The 19692-nt window shown below is 44.9% G+C and overlaps 1 protein-coding gene and 2 non-coding genes across 3 annotated transcripts in view; all 3 read right to left on the bottom strand.

The window, feature by feature from the left end:
* Positions 1-19692, bottom strand: part of Tex14 (testis expressed 14, intercellular bridge forming factor) — a 175080-nt gene that overhangs the window by 57799 nt on the left and 97589 nt on the right. The window contains exons 2-4 of the mRNA XM_051158901.1: positions 7567-7681; positions 3679-3844; positions 2368-2504 (exon numbers count right to left, since the gene is read on the bottom strand). Of these exons, the coding sequence (XP_051014858.1) occupies positions 2368-2504; positions 3679-3844; positions 7567-7681 (418 nt within the window). The remainder of the gene's footprint in view (positions 1-2367; positions 2505-3678; positions 3845-7566; positions 7682-19692) is intronic.
* On the bottom strand, positions 9428-9641 carry LOC127200923 (small nucleolar RNA U3). The gene has a single exon (XR_007832139.1). It is a non-coding gene; the product is annotated as a small nucleolar RNA U3 (small nucleolar RNA).
* Positions 17237-17450, bottom strand: LOC127200921 (small nucleolar RNA U3). Its single transcript, XR_007832137.1, has one exon. It is a non-coding gene; the product is annotated as a small nucleolar RNA U3 (small nucleolar RNA).

Here is a 19692-nt window from a genome sequence, read left to right as displayed (position 1 = left end):
AGATCCACTTGTGTCTGCCTCTCAAGTGCTGGGGTTAAAGGTGTATGCTACCACACCCAGCTGAGGCCTCTCTTTTATTTTATTTATTTATTTATTTATTTATTTATTTATTTATTTATTTATTACTACTACACATTATTATTATCACCATCATCATTACCACCACCACCACCACCACTACTACAACTACAGAGGGGTTACCTTAAAGATCTTGGGGCCAAGTATCCTAATGCATGCTTGTAATCCCAACACTCAAGAGGCTAAAGTGAGAGGCCATGAAGGGTCTAAGGCCAACCCAGGCTACACAGAAAGATCAAGTCAGCCAGGGCTACAGAATTTGCAATCCCAACACTTCTGAGGAAGAAACAGAAGGATCCAGAGTTCAAGGTCATTCTTGGCCACACAGTGAGTTAAGCCAGCCAAGGCTACATGAGGCCCTGTCACAAAAGGGGGGAAATACTTTAGGAAGCTGAGAGTGGTAGCACACGCTGTAATTTCAGCATTAGGGAGGCTGAGGCAAGAGGAGCAGGCTAGCCTCAAAGCCAGAGATCCATCTGCCTTTGCTTCCCGAGTGCTGAAGCCATCCTGGGCTAGAGAGTTCACGACCAGCCTGGGCAGCCAGGCAGGATAGTACCTGTCTATAACCCCACTTGAGAGGTACAAATAGTGGAAACAGAGTTCAAGGCCATCTTTTGCCACATAGCACAGTGGAAGCCAGCCTGAGCTGTTTGGGGGAAGAGGGCTGACAAAGGACAGTGGTTATCTCCAGGCAGTGGTGGTACACAGGAGCAGCAACCAGCACTAAGGTTAATAGCTTGGTTTTCTTCTTACCAACAGCCACACTGAAAAATTATCAAGCACTTCACTAATTTGTATATTATCTTAGCACAGAGGCCATAGTCATTTTCTCTGTATTCCAACGTTAATATATGTATGGCCAAAGGAAGATGATTTATTGACTTTTTAATATGGAAATGAAGATGGTGTAACAGACACCCCCTAAGGAAGGACCTATGATTCTCACCTCCTGGTTTTTACACCCCCCCACAAGTCATTTCAGGTTGCTCTATTAACTCAGTACAATATTGCAGAAATAACGGGATTAGTTACGTGGATGGAGGAGATATGGCTCATGGGTAAAGGTGCTTGTTACTAAGTCTGATGACCAATTTGATCTCTAAGACCCACATAGTAGAGAGAAAACTGACTTTCACAGGTTGTTCTTTGAACTCTACTCGTGCATGATGGCATAAGCATGAATGGGTGTACACACACACACACACACACACTGATATTTTAAAAAAGTATAAGAGTCATTTCCAAAGTAAGATAAAGCTGGACTTGTGCCCTGATCTCTCTTGGATCACTGGTTCTGAGAACTATGAGGATACCAAAGCAGCCCAGTGCCAGCCATGCTGTGTGCCATTTTTCACCTTTAGCCTCTATGCGGTCAAGCCTTCAGACGATGGCAGCCGTGAACCCAGGCTCTGATTTATGGACCGCAGACACTGCATGAGGTAAGCAATGCTTAGTGCCCCAGGCTGTGAAGTTTGAGCGGTGGGGGATCCGCCATGTAATAGGTACAAATGCAGAGGTCAGTGTTGAAAAGAACCACAAAGCAGACCTTCTCCAACTTTTTCATTTTACAGATGGAGAGACACAGCCCAAGAAGGGGCTGCTGGTGTATGGAATGCCAGAGAACATCAGCAAGGACAGATGTAAACGCTGCTCATACAGCCCTGCTCTTCCCACACACTACACTCAGGCCTGCACACCAGGCCATCAGCTTAAGCATCCCTATAAACAGTGGTAGTGCATGCATGCAACAGATGCTCAGTTGATGCTTCAGCACTTTCTTTCTTTCTTTCTTTTTGGTTTTTCGAGCCAGGGTTTCTCTGTGTAGCCTTGGCTATCCTGGACTCAGACCAGGCTGGCCTTGAACTCACAGAACTCCACCTGCCTCTGCTGGGGTTAAAGGTGTGTGCCACCATTTCCAGCTGCTTCAGCACTTTCCACTCAGACTGAATGAAACTATTCTGCTGCCAGGTGTGGTGACACATACCTTTAATCCCAGCACTTAGAAGGCAGAGGGAGGCTAGCTTCTGAGTTTGTGGCTGGCTTGTCTACATAGTGAATTACAAGATGGTTAGGGCTATGTAGAAAGACTGTGTCTCAAACAGAAGTGGAAGGAAGGTGGAGGAGGAAGATATGAATGTTCTAATTCTGCTCTTGGGAGTCCTACAGGGCCTGTCTCCTGAGCAATTTAGCAGTTACCGGGCTTTCCCTTCCCTACTTCAACCTGTTATGCTGCTACAGAACCACAAGGCTCCCACCAGGAAGGCTGAAGTGGTTCAAGACTATGCTCACCCGTGGATGAGGCTCCCAAACCAGGGTGGACTACAAATGAGGCGCTGAGGAGAATCGATCTTCTTCAGGAGGTCATAGGAGAAGCCCTGGATGATAGCCTTCATGTGTGAAGTACAGCGCTGCATGAGCTCCACCACCTGCAACACATGGCGGAGACAGACAGTGCTGACCACACTGGGGCCTGTAGACTTGAACATGCAGGTCAACGGTTTGAGGAGCTAAGAGCTTTCAACAGCAAAGTCTCTGCAAAGGGACGAACCTAGGTGATTCTCTAAAGATAGGGAATGTTTTCAGGGAGAGAATCTGTCAACTCACTTCCTCCAACTCTGTCCTTCAATGGATGAAGGAGTACTAATCTCTGCACTCAGGAAGCAGAGGCAGGTGGATTGATGTGAGTTCAAGGCCAGCCTGGTCTACAAAGGGAGTCCAGGACAGTCAAGGCTCCACAGAGAAATCCTGTCTCGAAAACAAACAAACAAAAAAAAACAAAAAAAACAAAAAACAAAAAAAAAGCTGGGCAGGGTGACACACACCTATAACTCCAGTGCAGGGTGGAGGGGTGGGGGCGGGAAGGGTGTTGGTATAGAATATATCAGGGGAAGGGAGACAGAGTGATCACAGAAGCTCACCGGCCAGGCCTACCCTCCTGGTTCATGAAAGATTCTGTTTAAAAAAATAAAGATGGAGCTGGGCATGGTGGTGCACACCTTTAATCCCAGCACTTGGGAGGCAGATGCAGGCAGACCTCAGTGAGTTCAAGGCCAGCCTAGTCCACAGAGTGAGTCCAGGACAGCTAGGGCTCCACAGAGAAACCTTGTCTCGAAAAACAAAAACAAACAAATAAAAAGCAAAAAAATAAAGATAATGGGGCAGAAGAAACAGCTCAGTGGCTAAAAGCATTCACACCAAGGCACACATACATCATAAACACACAATACACAGTAATACTAAAGAAAAGACATATCTTTAAAAAAAAAAAAAAAAACTAAAGAGATGGGGCTAGAGGGATGGATCACTGGTTAAGAGCACCCACATGGCAGCTCACAACTGTCTGTAACACCAGTTTCATGAGACATGGCATCCTCACACAGATGCAGATAAAAGTAAACCAATCTTTAAAAACTGATGCTGGATGACTAAGCAAAGACACTTGACATCTATCTCTGGCCACCACAATCCCCTAACGTACTTTACCTCAGGCCTCTGTCCAATCCCAACACTAAGACTGCTGTAAAGTTTGTTCTGCCTCAGGGACCCTGACAATTAGTCCACACTCTTCTGGACGTGGCTGGGTAAGGAGCCAACTCTTACCTGAGTGCTTCGATCCTTCCCTGCTGCCAAGGCCCAGGCCTGGGGGTTTCGACCCTTCTCATCATGGAGTCGAAGGTCACCCCCTGCATCCAGCAGTTTACTGAGGATCCACTGGCTGCCTGAAAAAGCTGCTGCATGAACAGGAGTGCTCCCATCAAAGCAGCGGCTAGCGACAGAAAGAGGTACAGTGAGTATCCACGGCAACCTTCTTCCTTCCACTGAAGAGACGTAAGCCTGACAACTCAGGTCAGTCACTCAGTACATTTTAGGGATGAAGGTTACAATATGGTTTGTGAGAATACTGATACATGCAGCAAGGGCTTTACACACACCCCTTTATGTCAACCTTCCAAAGAGATGGGCAAGCTGAGCCTGTGTTCTTTCTTTACTTCCCCTGGCAATGGCTTTACTGAGACATTTCCTGCATGTCTCAGGATCTTTGGGTCAGGCTAGTTAAACAGAGACTCATCTTCTCATGAGACAGGTACTCTGCTACCCACACAAATTCAGTAGTTGACGCCAAGAAAACTTTGGCATCATCAATCCAGCCAAGGATACGTTCCTCAAAAATTCCACCAGGGCCAAGAAACTAATTAAGACACAAGGGCTGTCCTTTATTGTGTCACTGAGAAGATGAGGGTGTAATGTAATAGCCATGGTTTCTTAACAGGGTGCACATCAGAATCCTCTGGAAAGAAAACAATTGAACATTTTCTCTTAATGAAAAAGGGAAGCAAGAGAAAATGATGAAGAGGAAGAAAAGGAGAACATTAAGAAAACTTAACGGCCAGGCACGAAAAACAAAACAAAAATTAACAGAAAACAAAACAAAACTTTCCAACTGGTTTCCTTTTCCTTGCTCAGAGGCAATTACAAATTCTGACTTGTTTTGTTTTGTTTTGTTTTGTTTGAGACCGGTTCTCTGTGTAGCTACTGACTGTTCTGGACTCGCTCTGTGGACCAGGCTGGCCTTGAATTCACAGCAATCTGCCTGCCTCTACCTTCCGAGTGCTGGGATTAAAGGCATATGCCACCAGGCCCAGCCTAAGTTCTGTATTCTTCTAGAAGTTTTCTATGTGTTATCACATCTGAACAAGACTATGTCATATGAGGCTGAAGAGATGGCTCAGTAATTAAGAATTCATGTTGGGGGCTGGAGAGATGACTCAGAGGTTAAAAACACTGTTTGCTCTTTCAAAGACTGTGAGTTCAATTCCCAGCAACCACATGGCGGCTCACAACCATCTAGAATGAGATCTGGCTCCCTCTTCTGCTGTGCAGGTGTACATGCAAGCAGAACACTGTATACATAATAATAAATAAATAGATCTTTTTTTTAAAACGAAGAATTCATGCTGAAGCTGGGCATGGTGGCATACGCCTTTAATCCCAGCACTCAGGAGGGAGAGGCAGGCAGATCATTGTGAGTTCAAGGCCAGCCTGGTCTACAAAGTGAGTCTAGGACAGTCACAGCTACACAAAGAAACCTTGTCTCAAAAAACAAAACAACAGGGGGCTGGAGAGATGGCTCAGTGGTTAAGAGCACCGTCTGCTCTTCCAGAGGTCCTGAGTTCAATTCCCAGCAACCACATGGCGGCTCACAGCCATCTATAATGAGATCTGATGCCCTCTTCTGTCCTGCATGGTAGAGAACTGTATATATATTAATAAATAAATCTTAAAAAAAAACAACAACAACAACAACAAAAAACTAAACTAAATGCACGCTGATCTTACAGAAAATCTGGGTTCAGATCCCAGCACCCACATGGTGACTCACAACCATCTAGAACTCCAGTTTAAGGGGGAACTGACACCTTCTAACTGCCACAGGCACTGGGCATGAAAGTGGCAGGCAAAACATTCATACACATAAAATCTTTAAAAATTTTTAAATAGTTTATATATGTTATATAAAACAATCTACTGCCAGGCATGGTGGCACACACCTTTAATCTTAGCACTAGGGAGACAGAGACAGGTGGATCTTTTTGGGTTCCAGGCTAGCCTGGTCTACAAAGCAAGTCCAGGACAGGCAAGGTTACACAGAGAAATTTTGTCTCGAAAAACCAAAATAAAATAAAATAAAAACAATCTACTTAGGTTGGAGAACTTTCACATGTGAAATACTAGCCACCGTGCCAGGCGTAGTGGCACATGCCTTTAATCCCAGCGCTCGGGAGGCAGAGGCAGGCAGATCGTTTTGAGTTTGAGGCCAGTCTGGTCTACAGAGTGATTCCAGTACAGCCAAGGCTACACAGAGAAACCCCGTGTCCAAAACAAAAAACAAAAAACAAAACAAACAAAAAAAACCCAAAACTAAACAAACAAACAAAAGAAATACTAGCCACTGCACATTTCTTTTCAATGTCTGTATAGTATTCCAATATAATTTAGTCAATGAGGCATTGACATATCTATCAAAATTTGAGTCTCAAGAGTACAGCACAGTGACACATACCCATAACTCCAACACTTGAAAGGTAGAAGCAGGAAAGTCATGAATTCAAAGTCAATATGGTCTACAAAACAAAACTACACACACACACGAACATTTGCTGTTTTACCAGAGGACCTGAATTCAGTTCCTGGCACCCATTGGATAACCTGTAAGTACAGTTTACATATGGCCTACACATAAAGTCTTTTATAAAAAAATTCTTAGACTAACCTGAACTGACAAGTCAGAATCTGCAAACATGGGACCTATGAACGTTCTTGTTTCGTAAGTTCCTCAAGGGATGATAATGAGGTTGCCAGGGCCCAGGCTTCTGGGTGAGATTAGTGGTTCTGTGTAGTGTTTAAGTATTCCTAATCAAATCTATCCTATTTTTGTTCTAATTATTTCTCCTACAAGTAGTAGGAAAACTGAGAAATGGGGAGAGAATATTGTTTTTCATTCCCCAGGAATGCTATAAAAAAGAACAATGGTTTGTAGACAACAAACCAAACCCTATAAAGAAATAGAGGTCCTAATGGGATCAAAATGCATTTGAAGCTGGCAAACACCTTTAATCTTAGCCCTGGGGAAGCAGAGGCAGGTGGAACTCTGAGTTCAAGGCCAGCCTGGTCTACACAGAGTTCAGGATAGCCAGGGCTACATAGAGACCTCTGTCTCAAAACAATACATATGATTGTTTACATGACCAGTAAAGCTCTTTTTTTTTTTTTTTTTTTTTTTGGTTTTTCGAGACAGGGTTTCTCTGTGTAGCCTTGGCTGTCCGGGACTCACTTTGTAGACCAGGCTGGCTTTGAACTCACAGCGATCCGCCTGCCTCTGCCTCCTGAGTGCTGGGATTAAAGGCGTGCGCCACCACGCCTGGCTCCAGTAAAGCTCTTTTTATCAGTTTAATGGTTAAAAACAAAAACAAAACACTTCTACCCTGTTTTATTCTAGTTTTTGTTTATTTGTTTTGGTTTTTTGAGACAGGGTTTCTCTGTGTAGCCTTGGCTGTCCTGGATGCACTTTTGTAGACCAGGCTGGCCTTGAACTCACAGCGATCCACCTGCCTCTGCCTCCCAAGTGCTGGGATTAAAGGCGTGTGCCACCACCGCTCAGCCCCTGTTTTATTCTAAATGTTGTTTAGTTTAGTAAAAATTGATGGGATGTTTTTCTTATACTAAGATTCTTTTTAGTGTGTGCACTGGGGCCTGTACTGACTTAGGCCATGTAATCCCATGGTCCACTAGTTACTGTAGTGCTCATGTGTCTGAGCCTTGGCTGTCCTAGACTTGCTGTCTCAGGCTGGCCTCAAGCTCACAGCAATCCATTTCCCTCTGCCTCCCTGAGTGCTGGGATTAAGGGGGTGCACCACCACACCCAGCGATAGAAAAATGATTTTCTAAATCCATATTCTGCTTTGTAGAAATTGATATTATTGTACTTACTGATTTGGATCTGAGCCATAATCCACCAGAACATCAACTGATTTCATATGGCCCAATAATGCGGCAACAAAAAGAGCTGACTGGCCCAGAGTGTTAACGGCATCAACACGGATCCCTGGAGAGCAAACACAGGTAAGCGTAAGCATCAGTATCATCCAGCAATGGAACCGAGGAAACCAGTGAAATGTCAAGGGGAAACTTTGTTTTTGTGCTTTTCAGGTTTTGAAAAAATTATATATATGCATGCATGAGAAGGCCAGAAGAGGACATCTGTTGGAGGCCGTGTAGGAGGAACAGCAAAACAGCTCTAGGACTCATAGAATACATACGGCTCACCAGTTAGCATACTAAGATGGCTGTGTCTCAGTGAGGCATAACCCTGAAAACTATGTGTCCTGAGGACTTCATGCTGTTATGGAGCATAGCTCTGCTTGTTGCCTTTGCTGTCCTTATAATCCCCTTAATATGTGAACTGTGTGATTACTATAAAGGGGGCTCCCAGCCCCTCACTGGGCAATATCATTGGCATACGCAGTAACAATGCTTGATCTTTTTCAGGCATTGCTGCTACAACAGATTAATGGTTCAACCACCACCCTTGAAAAGAACCTGCAGATGTAGATTGCTAACAGTGGCCACTGTCCTTAGAAAGAATTTGGTTAGGCAAAGATGTTTTTGCTAGTGGCTCCGACGTAGAAAGTCCTAGGGGAAAAGACTGTTTAGCAAAGTGAGGTAAAGATGTTTTTGCTATTGGCCCTGATGCAGAAAATCTTAGGGGACAATTGAAGTAGAGAGAAAGTATACTCTTATTAGTAAAGCTACAGACTTTTTGAGGTTGGCAAAGCAAGAAAAATGGCCCATAGCAGCATTCACTGACTCTGCAAGCTGGGCTGGGGACTGAGATTACCACTGATTTCCTTATTCTATTTTTCTGCCCTCAGCTTCATGATATGATTTAATAAAGCACATTAATGAGTAGATGAGCACCTTTAGGACTTAAAATAGAAATGGCTGATTATTTCTTTTGTTTTTGGGGGGGGGGGTGTTTGGTTTTTTTGTTTGTTTTTCTTTTTTCTTTTTTTGTTTTTTCCTTTTGGTTTTTCAAGACAGGGTTTCCACGCGTAGCCCTGGCTGTCCTGGACTCACTTTGTAGACCAGGCTGGCCTCAAACTCACAGTGATCCACCTGCCTTTGTTGGGATTCTTTTGTTTTGTTTTGTTTTTTCTGGACAGTTTCTCTGTGTAGCCCTGGCTGTTCTGAGACTCACTCAGTAGACCAGATGTGGAGATCTGCCTGCCTCTGTCTCCGGAGTGCTGGGATCAAACTGGTCAGCTTTCATTCACATAATTAAAAAATAAGTAAATAAATAAAATCTTGTGACTGCAAGGTAACTCATCTGACCAAGGCATCTGCTACACTCCTGACAAGCTGAATTCAATCACCATTATCCCCCTGTTGTCCTGATGCCCACCCACACCGTCCCCCAAGTATCACCCAAAATAAAAATGTTAGCCATTATCACCCAAAATAAAAATGTTTGCCTTGGGGGAGGAGGTGCGGGGTTTTCATTTTATTGTATTTCATTTGTTGAAGTCAACCCCACCAAGGCTGGCCTTGAACTCAGAGTCAATCTGCCTCTAGAGCACTAAGAAGCTTGAGTTTTTGTTTCAGTCTATTTAATGTACATGTGTGGAAGTGCTGAGAACTAAAAGAAAAGGTACTTTCACCATACAACACACCTACAAGTGTAATAAAGCATCACTACCTGAAATTAACGTAAATTAAACATAAAATGAAACAACTTACACACGAACAAGGAAAACTTAAAAGAACTCTCACATTGATAACCACAAGAAATCAGCCCACTCAGACTGCACTCCCTCCCTCTCACTCTCCCGAGGGAGAGAAGAACGATCATCAATGGCAAGAGGCAGCTGCAGGAAGCAGCACCTAGAGCCGGCTTCACGCTCAGGAGGGAGCACTACGTCTCGTCCTCGTGGTCTCGGGTGCTCTACACAGTCAGAGAAACTTCTCTAGTAACCAACTATAGAAATGATCCCTGAAAGTATAGTCTTAACCTCACCCCTCCGCGCTCGCCGCTCTCCACCAAGCGACACCACATCTTCCTCACGGCCACTTCCCACACCGGCTCCGCCATCGCCGTCCCGGCGCTGCTACTGCAGGCGACGTCGGCGCGCGCGGGGCCGTGGGCCCTCATGAGCCCACTCGCTAACCAGCCCGCGGGGCATTCGGCTTGAGCCGCTACAGTTTCCCAACAACGGGCAAACAGGCACCACGATTAGCATACGGCCGCTCAACAGCCAATCCACTGCCAGCTCCCGCCCGGCCCGCCCGCCCGCTTCCGCCTGCGTCGGGTCGCCTGTCACTGGAGGCCACCAGCGCCCGGGTGGGGGCGATCGCGCCTTCCCTCACGGTGCGAGCGGCCCCTGCCTCAGCCCTATGCTGCCGCCCCAGAGCCAGAAACGCTGGCCAAGTCTGGACTCTGGCCCAAGCCAGAGCCTTTCCTGAGGAGGGAAGTTTTTGAAAAAGTACGTAAGGGGAACGGCAATTCAGAGACTGCACACTGTTTAATCAATTCTGTCCTGTGACCAAAGAAACACAGATGAAACAGAGCACTAGGGAAATTGAGGCAAGTGCATTTTCCCACGTGTAAAGCCAGATGTAGTTAACTACAAAGTCAACCCCTTGGTTAAAAAAAAAAAAAAAGCAACACAAAATCTGCAGATTCAAACTCTTAATATTTTAGTTGCATACAAACTAAGTTTATGACATTTTAAAATAGATTTTTAAAAACTAGGGTGGAGATGGTTCAGGGATTAAGAGCACTGGCTGGCCTTCAAGAGGACGGTTCAATTTCCAGCACCGACATGACAACTCATAATTGCAACTCCTGTTCCAGGGTATCAGACACCCTCACACAGACATATATGCAGGCAAAACATCAATGCACATAACTTTAAAAACCATTTTAAAAAATATGTACAACCTTGGAGCCAGGTGTGGTGGCGCACACCTTTAATCCTGGCACTTGGGAGGCAGAGGCAGGCAGATTGCTGTAAATTCCAGGCCAGCCTGGTCTACACAGTGAATTCCAGGACAGCAAGGGCTACATAGATTCTGTCTCAAAAAATGAAAAAAAAAAAAGTAATATCAGCAGGCGGGGAGGCAGAGGCAGGCAGATCTCTGTGAGTACAAGGCTAGCCTGGTCTACAAAGAGAGTCCAGGACAGACAAGCTACACAGAGAAACCCTATCTTGAGGGGGTAAAAAAAAAAAAGGTATTATGAGCCGGACATGGCGGCATACACCTTTAATCCCAGCACTCGGGAGGTAGAGGCAGGTGGATGTTCGCTGTGAGTTCAAGGCCATTCTGGTCTAGAAAGTGAGTCTGGGACAGTCAAGGCTACACAGAGAAACCCTGTCTCGAAAAACAAAAACAAAAAGGTATTGTGAGTGGACCATCACACCTGGCTTACAGTTTAAACTGAATAACACTCCATTTTGCATATATACCATTTGTTTAATCCACCCATTTGATCGACATACAGGCTGTATTGGAACAATTATGTTTACAGTATGCTGATTCAAAATTCTTCAACAGATTCAGAAGTGGTGTCTCAGAGTTCAACCCCAACCCTCTGGAAGCAGAGGCTCGCAGAGCTCTGACAACTTCAGTCCATGCTAGTCTTCCTAATGTATTTAAGGTCAGCCAGGGACACATAGTGAAACCCACTGAAAAGTTCTGACCGTGTTTCTGGCTGGCCCAGAACTCAATCTGTCAAGATCAGCCTTGAATTTTGGGTGACCTTCTTACTCCTGGCATGTTAACACCACACCCAACTCTTCTGCTTTTAAGAAAGACCTCAGTATGCAGTTCAGACTACCCTGGACTCACATATGTGACTGAAGCTGGTCTCCAACTTTTTGTTTGAAAACAGATTGCACTGTGTAGCTCTAGCTGGCCTGGAACTTGTTATATAAAGACGCCTGGCCTCGAACTCAGAGATCCACCGCCATCTGCCTCCGAGTGCTGGGACTACAGGCGTGCGCCGCTGCGCCCAGCTGACCCACACACTGTTGCTCCCGAGGGCCACCTTGCTACTTCTGTGGTTGGTGTTCCAATCCATGTGCCCATCAGCTGCAGACAGAGGTTCATGTGTCCCAACATCTGTGGTAACATTTGTTATTTTACTGATCTTCACCATTCTGACTTGAGATGGAATCTCAATCTAAGTTTAATTTCTCTGATGACTGAGCAAATGAACACTGTGCATGTCATGGTACACATGCGGAGATCAGAGGAGAACTTGTAGATGTCAGTTTTCTCCATCCACCATGTAGGCCCCATGTGTCAAGCCCAGATCATTAGGCCTTGGCAAATACCTTTACCCACTGTGACATCTCTCCAGCCTTTTTTAATATACTTGTTGGCCATTTGTATTTCATCTTTACAACATTTATTTTATGTGTATGTGTGTTTTGCCTCATACATGTAGGTGTGCCTTGTTTGTGCCTGGTACCCGTGCAGATCAGAAGAGAGCTTCAGATCCCCCCTGGAAGTTCCAGAGGTTGTAATCTGCCATGTGGGTGCTCGAGACTGACCCAGAGTCCTCTCCAAGAGTCGTAAAAGCTCTTAACTGCTATGCCATCACTCCAGCCCTTGTATTTCATCTTTTGAGATCAATGACTGGCTAATTTGAGTATTTTCGTTTGGATTACTTTATAGATTAATCTCCCCAGAGATAGTATAGCTGGCAAGCATTGTTTCCCATGGACTGTCTCTTCACTCTGCTGACTGTTTCCCTTGCTATGGAGAGCCTTTTAATTTTACTCAGTCCAGCTTAGCAATTCTTTTCCCTCTTCTTCCTCCAGCCTTATTGAAACAGTTTAAAATTACATTTTCTAGTTCTAGAATTTCAGTTGCTTTTTCCATATGACTTTCAAAAACTTATCACAAAAAATGAAACATAGTTGTCAAAGTGATACAGTATACAAAAGAATCTTGATTTCTATGAAAATACATTTCTCTGTAATTCCTGGATAGCTTCAAATTATGCTAATTCTGAGCATCGATGTTTACTCCAGGTTTTAGATCTTGTCTTTGAAAAAACTATGCTCTCCACCTTTGCCATTGCCATCTGCACAGCCAGCATCAACACCAGGACGAAGCTGCTCCCGGGTTAGGCTTTTGTTCCCATTTCCCTGGCATAACCATCAACATGTCTTTCAGTTTGTTTATTCCCACTCAACTGTACTTTCTAGGAAGGCCTGATGCAGAGCTTCTCAGTGTTATTTAACAGCTACCAAAGTTAGACAATCCAGGGCCATCATTCTGCTCTATATATGGAAGCCCAGACACTTCCAGAATTGGTTTTATCTCCTACATGGGGATACACTCAAACCCACAAGAGCTTACTGAACTGAACTCTTCCTGTTCATTAATCTCTAATTCACCAGCGGCACAGAAAGGCTGTTCATTATACATAACACCTCTACCAAACTAAACTGAAGTTTGGAGATCGGGGTGAGGGATTCGGGGGCTGGGGGGTGAGGGAGGGCTTCAGTCCCACAGATATGGATCCCTGCGGGCAGGCAGGTTTGCTTGCCAAGCCGGCATGGCAGAGGGAGGGAGATTCAAACCTGGGAGCCAACACTCTCTGAGAGCGTTTCCCTAATGGCTGCCTTTGGGCAAGCCCTGATGGAGCGATGGAGCCGGTGACTCCAGGCGAGGGGCTCCCTAGGAGGCTAGAGTCTCAGAAGCCCATCCTGGAATGGGATCTCAGACAGTTGTATGAAGTGAGGAATGTAAGGCAACTTGTGAATTAGGGAGTTATAAACCCTGGGAGTGAGGGTGAATGTGTCTGACTGCTAGAGCTGCAGGGACTACAATATCTCATTACATACAGTGATACTGTGCCTTTATCACACAATAACAGAATTTATTTATCCCATGTGTGAGAGGATGGTGCCAGGGTACAATTAGAGACCATTTGTTGGAGGCTAAGATCTCAGCAAGGGGTAAAGCACTTCCTGGAACTTCCTGTATCTGTTATCAGGAAAAGTGGGGCCTCTATTTTCTACCTGAGGCTCCTATAAAATTCTGGATTCATCAGATCAGGTTGGGTGAGAGGTCCTGCTGAGAAAGGGAGTTGTTCTTCATCTTCCAAACACGAGCAATTGGTTATCCAGAGAAGACAGGCCTTAACCTTAACCAGCAGAGTCCTACACACTAAACATAAACCTTCTTTGGGGAAGGGGAAAGGGGTAGCTAAATGCAGAACCACCACTCCTCCCTCATCTTTTCTTCCTTTTATACTACGAGTAAAGGCCTGGTAACAGCCTCTCTCTACCAATCTTTCCCAGTGAAGAGGATTCAAAGAAAATTATACAATCCTCAATCAGAAAAAGGAGGACAAAGGGAAATAATTAGGCTGTAGCATGCATTCCTATGCAAGATGCCCTGACTCATGGAAGCAGTAAGAACTGTCCTACTGCAAGAGATGGTTATGTGACCAGAGTTACCATACTCATAGCACTTTCATTTTGGTGCAGGCTTTTTGAGTATGTCCAAATTTGCCTCAAGAATAGAAATTGTAGCCGGGCACTGCGGTGCCTGTAATCCCAGCACTCAGGCAGAGGTAGGTAGATTTCCATGAGTTCGAAGCCAGCTTGGACCACAAGTGAGTCCACGTATTTTGTCCATAGTACACCATGTATTTTCATGCCAATTAATAAGCGGCCTTCATGCCTGGGCAGGACACGGGCAAATGGGATAGGTGTGCTTAAGGTTCCCAGGCTTGGGAAGAGAGGGAGAATCTTGGTAAGAAGAGAAACTGGAGAAGAAGAGAGGAGAAGCCACCATGAGTTAGTTGGAGGAGAAACACATGGCAGGCATGGATGGAGGCTTGGCCCAGATGACGATAATTAGTAAGTATATGCAATTATGGATGGGAGTTAGCTTTATAGAAATTATTAGAATTAGACACTATGGGATTGAGACAGATATCCCATACCTGCCTGACTACGGGAAGTAGTTTAGATGATTAATATCTGCCCTGCCCCAGGTTAACTAAGGCTATTTTAATATATAACAGGTGTCTGTGTCTTGTTTGATTGCTAGTGGGTTAGAATATACTGCCATAATAATCAGTATAGGCCTGATAATAAACATTACTAGGGCATATTGGTAATTTAACAAGTCTTGCCCAATGTGAGGCAATTATTAGGCCAATACTGGTAAATTAACAACAACACACAAAAGCCAAGGCTACACAGAGAAACCCTCTCTTGGAAAACGAACAAACAAAAAAAGTAGATATAGTACACTCAGTCTTGCTTATGTTTTTGTCTTGTTTTTTCTTTTGGTTTTCTGTAGACTAGGCTGCCCTGGAACTCAGACATCAACCTGCCTCTGCCTCCCAAGTGCTGGGATTAAAAGTGTGTGCTACTATGCCTGGCAGTATATCAGTCTTAAGAGGAGATGCCTCCAGACTTTTCCCATTTAGTATACTGTTAGCTGAGAGGTTTGTCAAGGAGAAAAAAGGAGGAAAGAAAAAGCAAAACTTCCACATGCCACTGTGTAAGTGTGGCAGTCAGGAGACAACTTCCAGGAGTTAATTCTTTGGTTTTTATTTTTTGTGTTGTTTTGGGGTTTTGTTTGTTTGTTTGTTGGTTGGTTTCTTTTGTTTTGTTTTGAGACAGGGTTTCTCTGTGTAGCCTTGGCTGTCCTGCACTCACTCTGTAGACCAGGCTGGTCTCAAACTCACAGTGATCTGCCTGCCTCTGCCTCTTGAGTGCAAGAATTAAAGGCATGCGCCACCACGCTGGCTTTTTAATTTTTATAATTAACTTATTTTTATTATGTATACAGTGCTCTGCCTGCATATATACCTGCAAGCCAGAGGAGGGCATCCACCATGTCGTAGCTGGGAATTGAACTAAGGACCTTTGAAAGAGCAGCCAGTGCTCTTAAACTCTGAGCCATCTCTCCAGGCCTAGGAGTTAATTCTTCTTCCTATTGAGACCCAGGGAATGAACTCTGGTTGCCAAGCTTGGCACACAGTCCCTTTACTCATACTGAACCATCTGGCTGGCACCACGCTCAGCGTTTTAAACTATCAGACCATATCACTTTTGTTGTTTTTCTAAACTATTGTTTAGTTTTATTTTATGTGCATTGGATGTAGCTGTCAGATCCCTTGGAATTGGAGTTACAGACAGTTGTGAGGGGCCATGTGGTTGCTGGGGATTGAACCCAGGTCCTCTGGAAGAACAGACAGTGCTCTTAACCACTGAGCCATCGATCCAGCCCCCTCGCTTTTGTTTTTTTAACATCATCAGGTTAACATAAGTCACTGCTGGATTTGATACAGAGTCTCCAGTATAGGCCAAGCTGGCTTCAAGTGCTGATCCTCCTTCCAGGCCCTGTTCACTGCACTACTTGGTGATGGAGACCAAAGACTCTTGAGAATGCCAGGCAAATGCCCTATGATGAGATATATCCATTATTTATGCAGAGACAGGCTCTGAGCATGTAGTTGGCCTCCAACGTCTGATTTTCCTGATTCAACCTCCCAATGCTGACATAATAAGAAGACCCCCAGGCCAGCACTTTTTTTTTTTAATGTACGGTTAAACATAATTTATTACATAGCCTAGGCTAGTCCTGAACTCTTGGATTCAAGTGACCCTCTCTCCTCAGCTATTTAATGCTGGAACTTTAGATGCCTTTCAGTAAAGTTGTTTTTGTTTTAACTGCTGAGGCTTTGAACCCAGCATTCTTCTCCATGATAGATAAGCAAGTGCTCTACTGCGGAGATGCATCGCCAACCAGCTTATGGTGATTTTTTTTTTTAAAGCTTAGCCCGCCTGGAATTCACTGTGTGGGTGAGGATGACTCTGAACTCCTGAACCTTCAGCTTCTACTTTGCAAATGCTAAAATTAGAGTCGAGAACCATCATACTTGGGTTCGGGTATGTCACGGCTTTCTGCCAAATCTCAAACCCTAGTTTATGTGTATAGCAATGTCATAATGCAAACAATTAACTTGCAAACATCAGCTAATGAAAATAAGTAGGCAAGGCCTTGTCAGATGTATATATAATAATCTGAGCACACGGATCTATTCTCTGTTCCTACACAGAGAATGAATATTAAAACACCCTTTGTATTCTCAAATATATTAGGGAAACAATTTTATATAAATTTTCCCAAAATTGTTTAGGGGCTTGGAACTATTCTTTTATCCAGAACATGCTTAATACAGCACTTAATTGTGCAAATTGCCAATGGGTCAATGAACTAACAGCTTTCCAAGTAATTTACTTAAAATATTAATCAAATAAAAACTTACTTATTCAAAGAGGCAGGAAATTAGGCTAGGCCGAGAATCCCATAAACGGTCTGTATCTTAAACTTAAGATCTCCTGCCCTTTCTGTCCAGGTGAAAATGCTGCAAAGCATACATTACACAAGGAAAGACAAAAGGTTTGTGACCTAAGCTTCAATGGCAGACAGTTGTGACATAAAATTATGGTTTCCTTTGTCCTTACATTAGGTATAGGACAAAGTCCTGTACCTAATCGGGAAATAAGGCTAAACAAGCAGGCCTAGAGCGCTGACTTTAAACACCACAATAAGAAAGCCGAAGTCCACTCAGACTGCGCTCCCTCCCTCTCACTCTCCCGAGGGAGAGAAGAACGATCATCAATGGCAAGAGGCAGCTGCAGGAAGCAGCACCTAGAGCCGGCTTCACGCTCAGGAGGGAGCACTACGTCTCGTCCTCGTGGTCTCGGGTGCTCTACACAGTCAGAGAAACTTCTCTAGTAACCAACTATAGAAATGATCCCTGAAAGTATAGTCTTAACCTCATCCCTCCGCGCTCGCCGCTCTCCACCAAGCGACACCACATCTTCCTCACGGCCACTTCCCACACCGGCTCCGCCATCGCCGTCCCGGCGCTGCTACTGCAGGCGACGTCGGCGCGCGCGGGGCCGTGGGCCCTCATGAGCCCACTCGCTAACCAGCCCGCGGGGCATTCGGCTTGAGCCGCTACAGTTTCCCAACAACGGGCAAACAGGCACCACGATTAGCATACGGCCGCTCAACAGCCAATCCACTGCCAGCTCCCGCCCGGCCCGCCCGCCCGCTTCCGCCTGCGTCGGGTCGCCTGTCACTGGAGGCCACCAGCGCCCGGGTGGGGGCGATCGCGCCTTCCCTTACGGTGCGAGCGGCCCCTGCCTCAGCCCTATGCTGCCGCCCCAGAGCCAGAAACGCTGGCCAAGTTTGGACTCTGGCCCAAGCCAGAGCCTTTCGTGAAGAAGTATGTAGGGGAAACGGCAATTCAAGGGCTGCACACTATTCATACATTCTGTGAGGGAATGGCATGGTGGCTCACTCCTAACACTTGAAAGGCGAAGGAAAGAGATCAGGAAGCTGAAGGCTGTCTTAGAATTTTGAGGCCAGCCGCACCTACATGAAATCTTGTCTGAAAAGATCAAACACCCACAAATCAACGTTTAGAGATACCAGATTTCCTCTATCCTGAAAGAAAAAAGAGAAAAGGACAAACAATCCTCTGGCCACATAATAATTACTAGCACCATTACCGGAAACACACCTGATGATCAGTATTTTAATCTGTCATCCCAGTTTATCATGTTACCAGTAGAAGAGTTATTTCCCTTTCTTACAGATGTTGCATTGTCTCTATTCATCTGTCAGGCAATAGAGGGAAAACACTGGTTTCTATTTCTGATTGGTACAAAAACAATGTCTTAGTGGTGGGGAGTCCGGACAGCTCTAAATGAGTGAATTAAGTCCTGAATGAACGCGTGGTGTTGACATGGATGTGCCCATGTCAGGAAACACTGTGGCATATACAGAGGGAGGAGGTCCCCCTCAGTCACAGTCATAGGGGAGGGGAGTAAGGGGAAAATGGGCATAAGGGAGGAATGGGAGGATACAAGGGATGGGATAACCATTGAGATGTAATATAAATAAACTAATAAAATAAACATTTTTTTAAAAACCACTGTGGCTTCTGGGGAAAGAGAGAGGACAAAATATAATGGCATGGTCTAGTGGTCTATATTTGATTAGTAATTATTTTGCTCCCCAAAATCTGCTTCCTGTCTCTTACGAGCAGACTATCACACAAACCAAATGTTGCTGCGTAACTTTGCCTGCAAATAATGTTTGACAATAAAATCCCTATACACCTGGGCGGGGCAACAGTGAGGTAGGAGTGGCCAAGGCTAGAGGGTGGGGAGCATAGATGGGTCCAGGGAAGGAGAGACAGGAGCAGAAGGAAGTGGTACTGGGGCTGGAGAGATGGCTGGGAGGTTAAGAGCACTGGTGTCTCTTCCAATTGGTCCTGAGTTCAATTCTCAGCAACTACATGGTGGCTCACAACCATCTTTAATGAGATCTGGTGCCCTCTCCTGGCCCATGGGCATACATGTAGGAAAAACACTGTATAAATAATAAACAAATCTTTTTTTTAAAGGGGATGGGGCTGGAGAGATGGCTCAGAGGTTAAGAGCATTGGTTGCTCTTCCAGAGGTCCTGAGTTCAATTCCCAGCAACAACATGGTGGCTCACAACCATCTATAATGAGATCCGGTGCCCTCACCTGGCGCACAAATGTTCATGTAGGCAAAACACTGTATACATAAATAAATCTTTAAAAAGAAAGAAAGTGGATTAGCATGAAAGGAATCACGTGTCCAGGAAGAATTTTAGCATGGAGAGAACAGCCCAGATGGAAAGCATGTGCAAGTATTTATGGGAATATTAGATGGGAAATAGCCCAGATAGGAATGATTAAAGCTAATGTCATAGCATGCAGGGGTGGGAGGTAACAGAGCAGCTTAGTGGGTAATGTCTGCCCAGCCCCCAGCGAAATAAGGCTAATTGAAAATTCTGTCAGGGGCCTGGAGAGATGGCTCAGTGGTTAAGAGCACTGACTCCTCTTCCAAATGGTCCTGAGTTCAATCCCTAGGAAACACATGGTAACTTACAACCATCTATAATGTGACCTGATGCCCTCTTCTGGCCTACAGGTGTACATGCAGGCAGAGCACTGTATACATAATAATAAATTAT

This window comes from Acomys russatus, chromosome 16, assembly GCF_903995435.1.
Source record: "Acomys russatus chromosome 16, mAcoRus1.1, whole genome shotgun sequence".
Classification (NCBI taxonomy): domain Eukaryota; kingdom Metazoa; phylum Chordata; class Mammalia; order Rodentia; family Muridae; genus Acomys; species Acomys russatus.
Note: the sequence above shows the minus strand (reverse complement) of the source record. Positions and strands in the feature narration are given on the sequence as shown.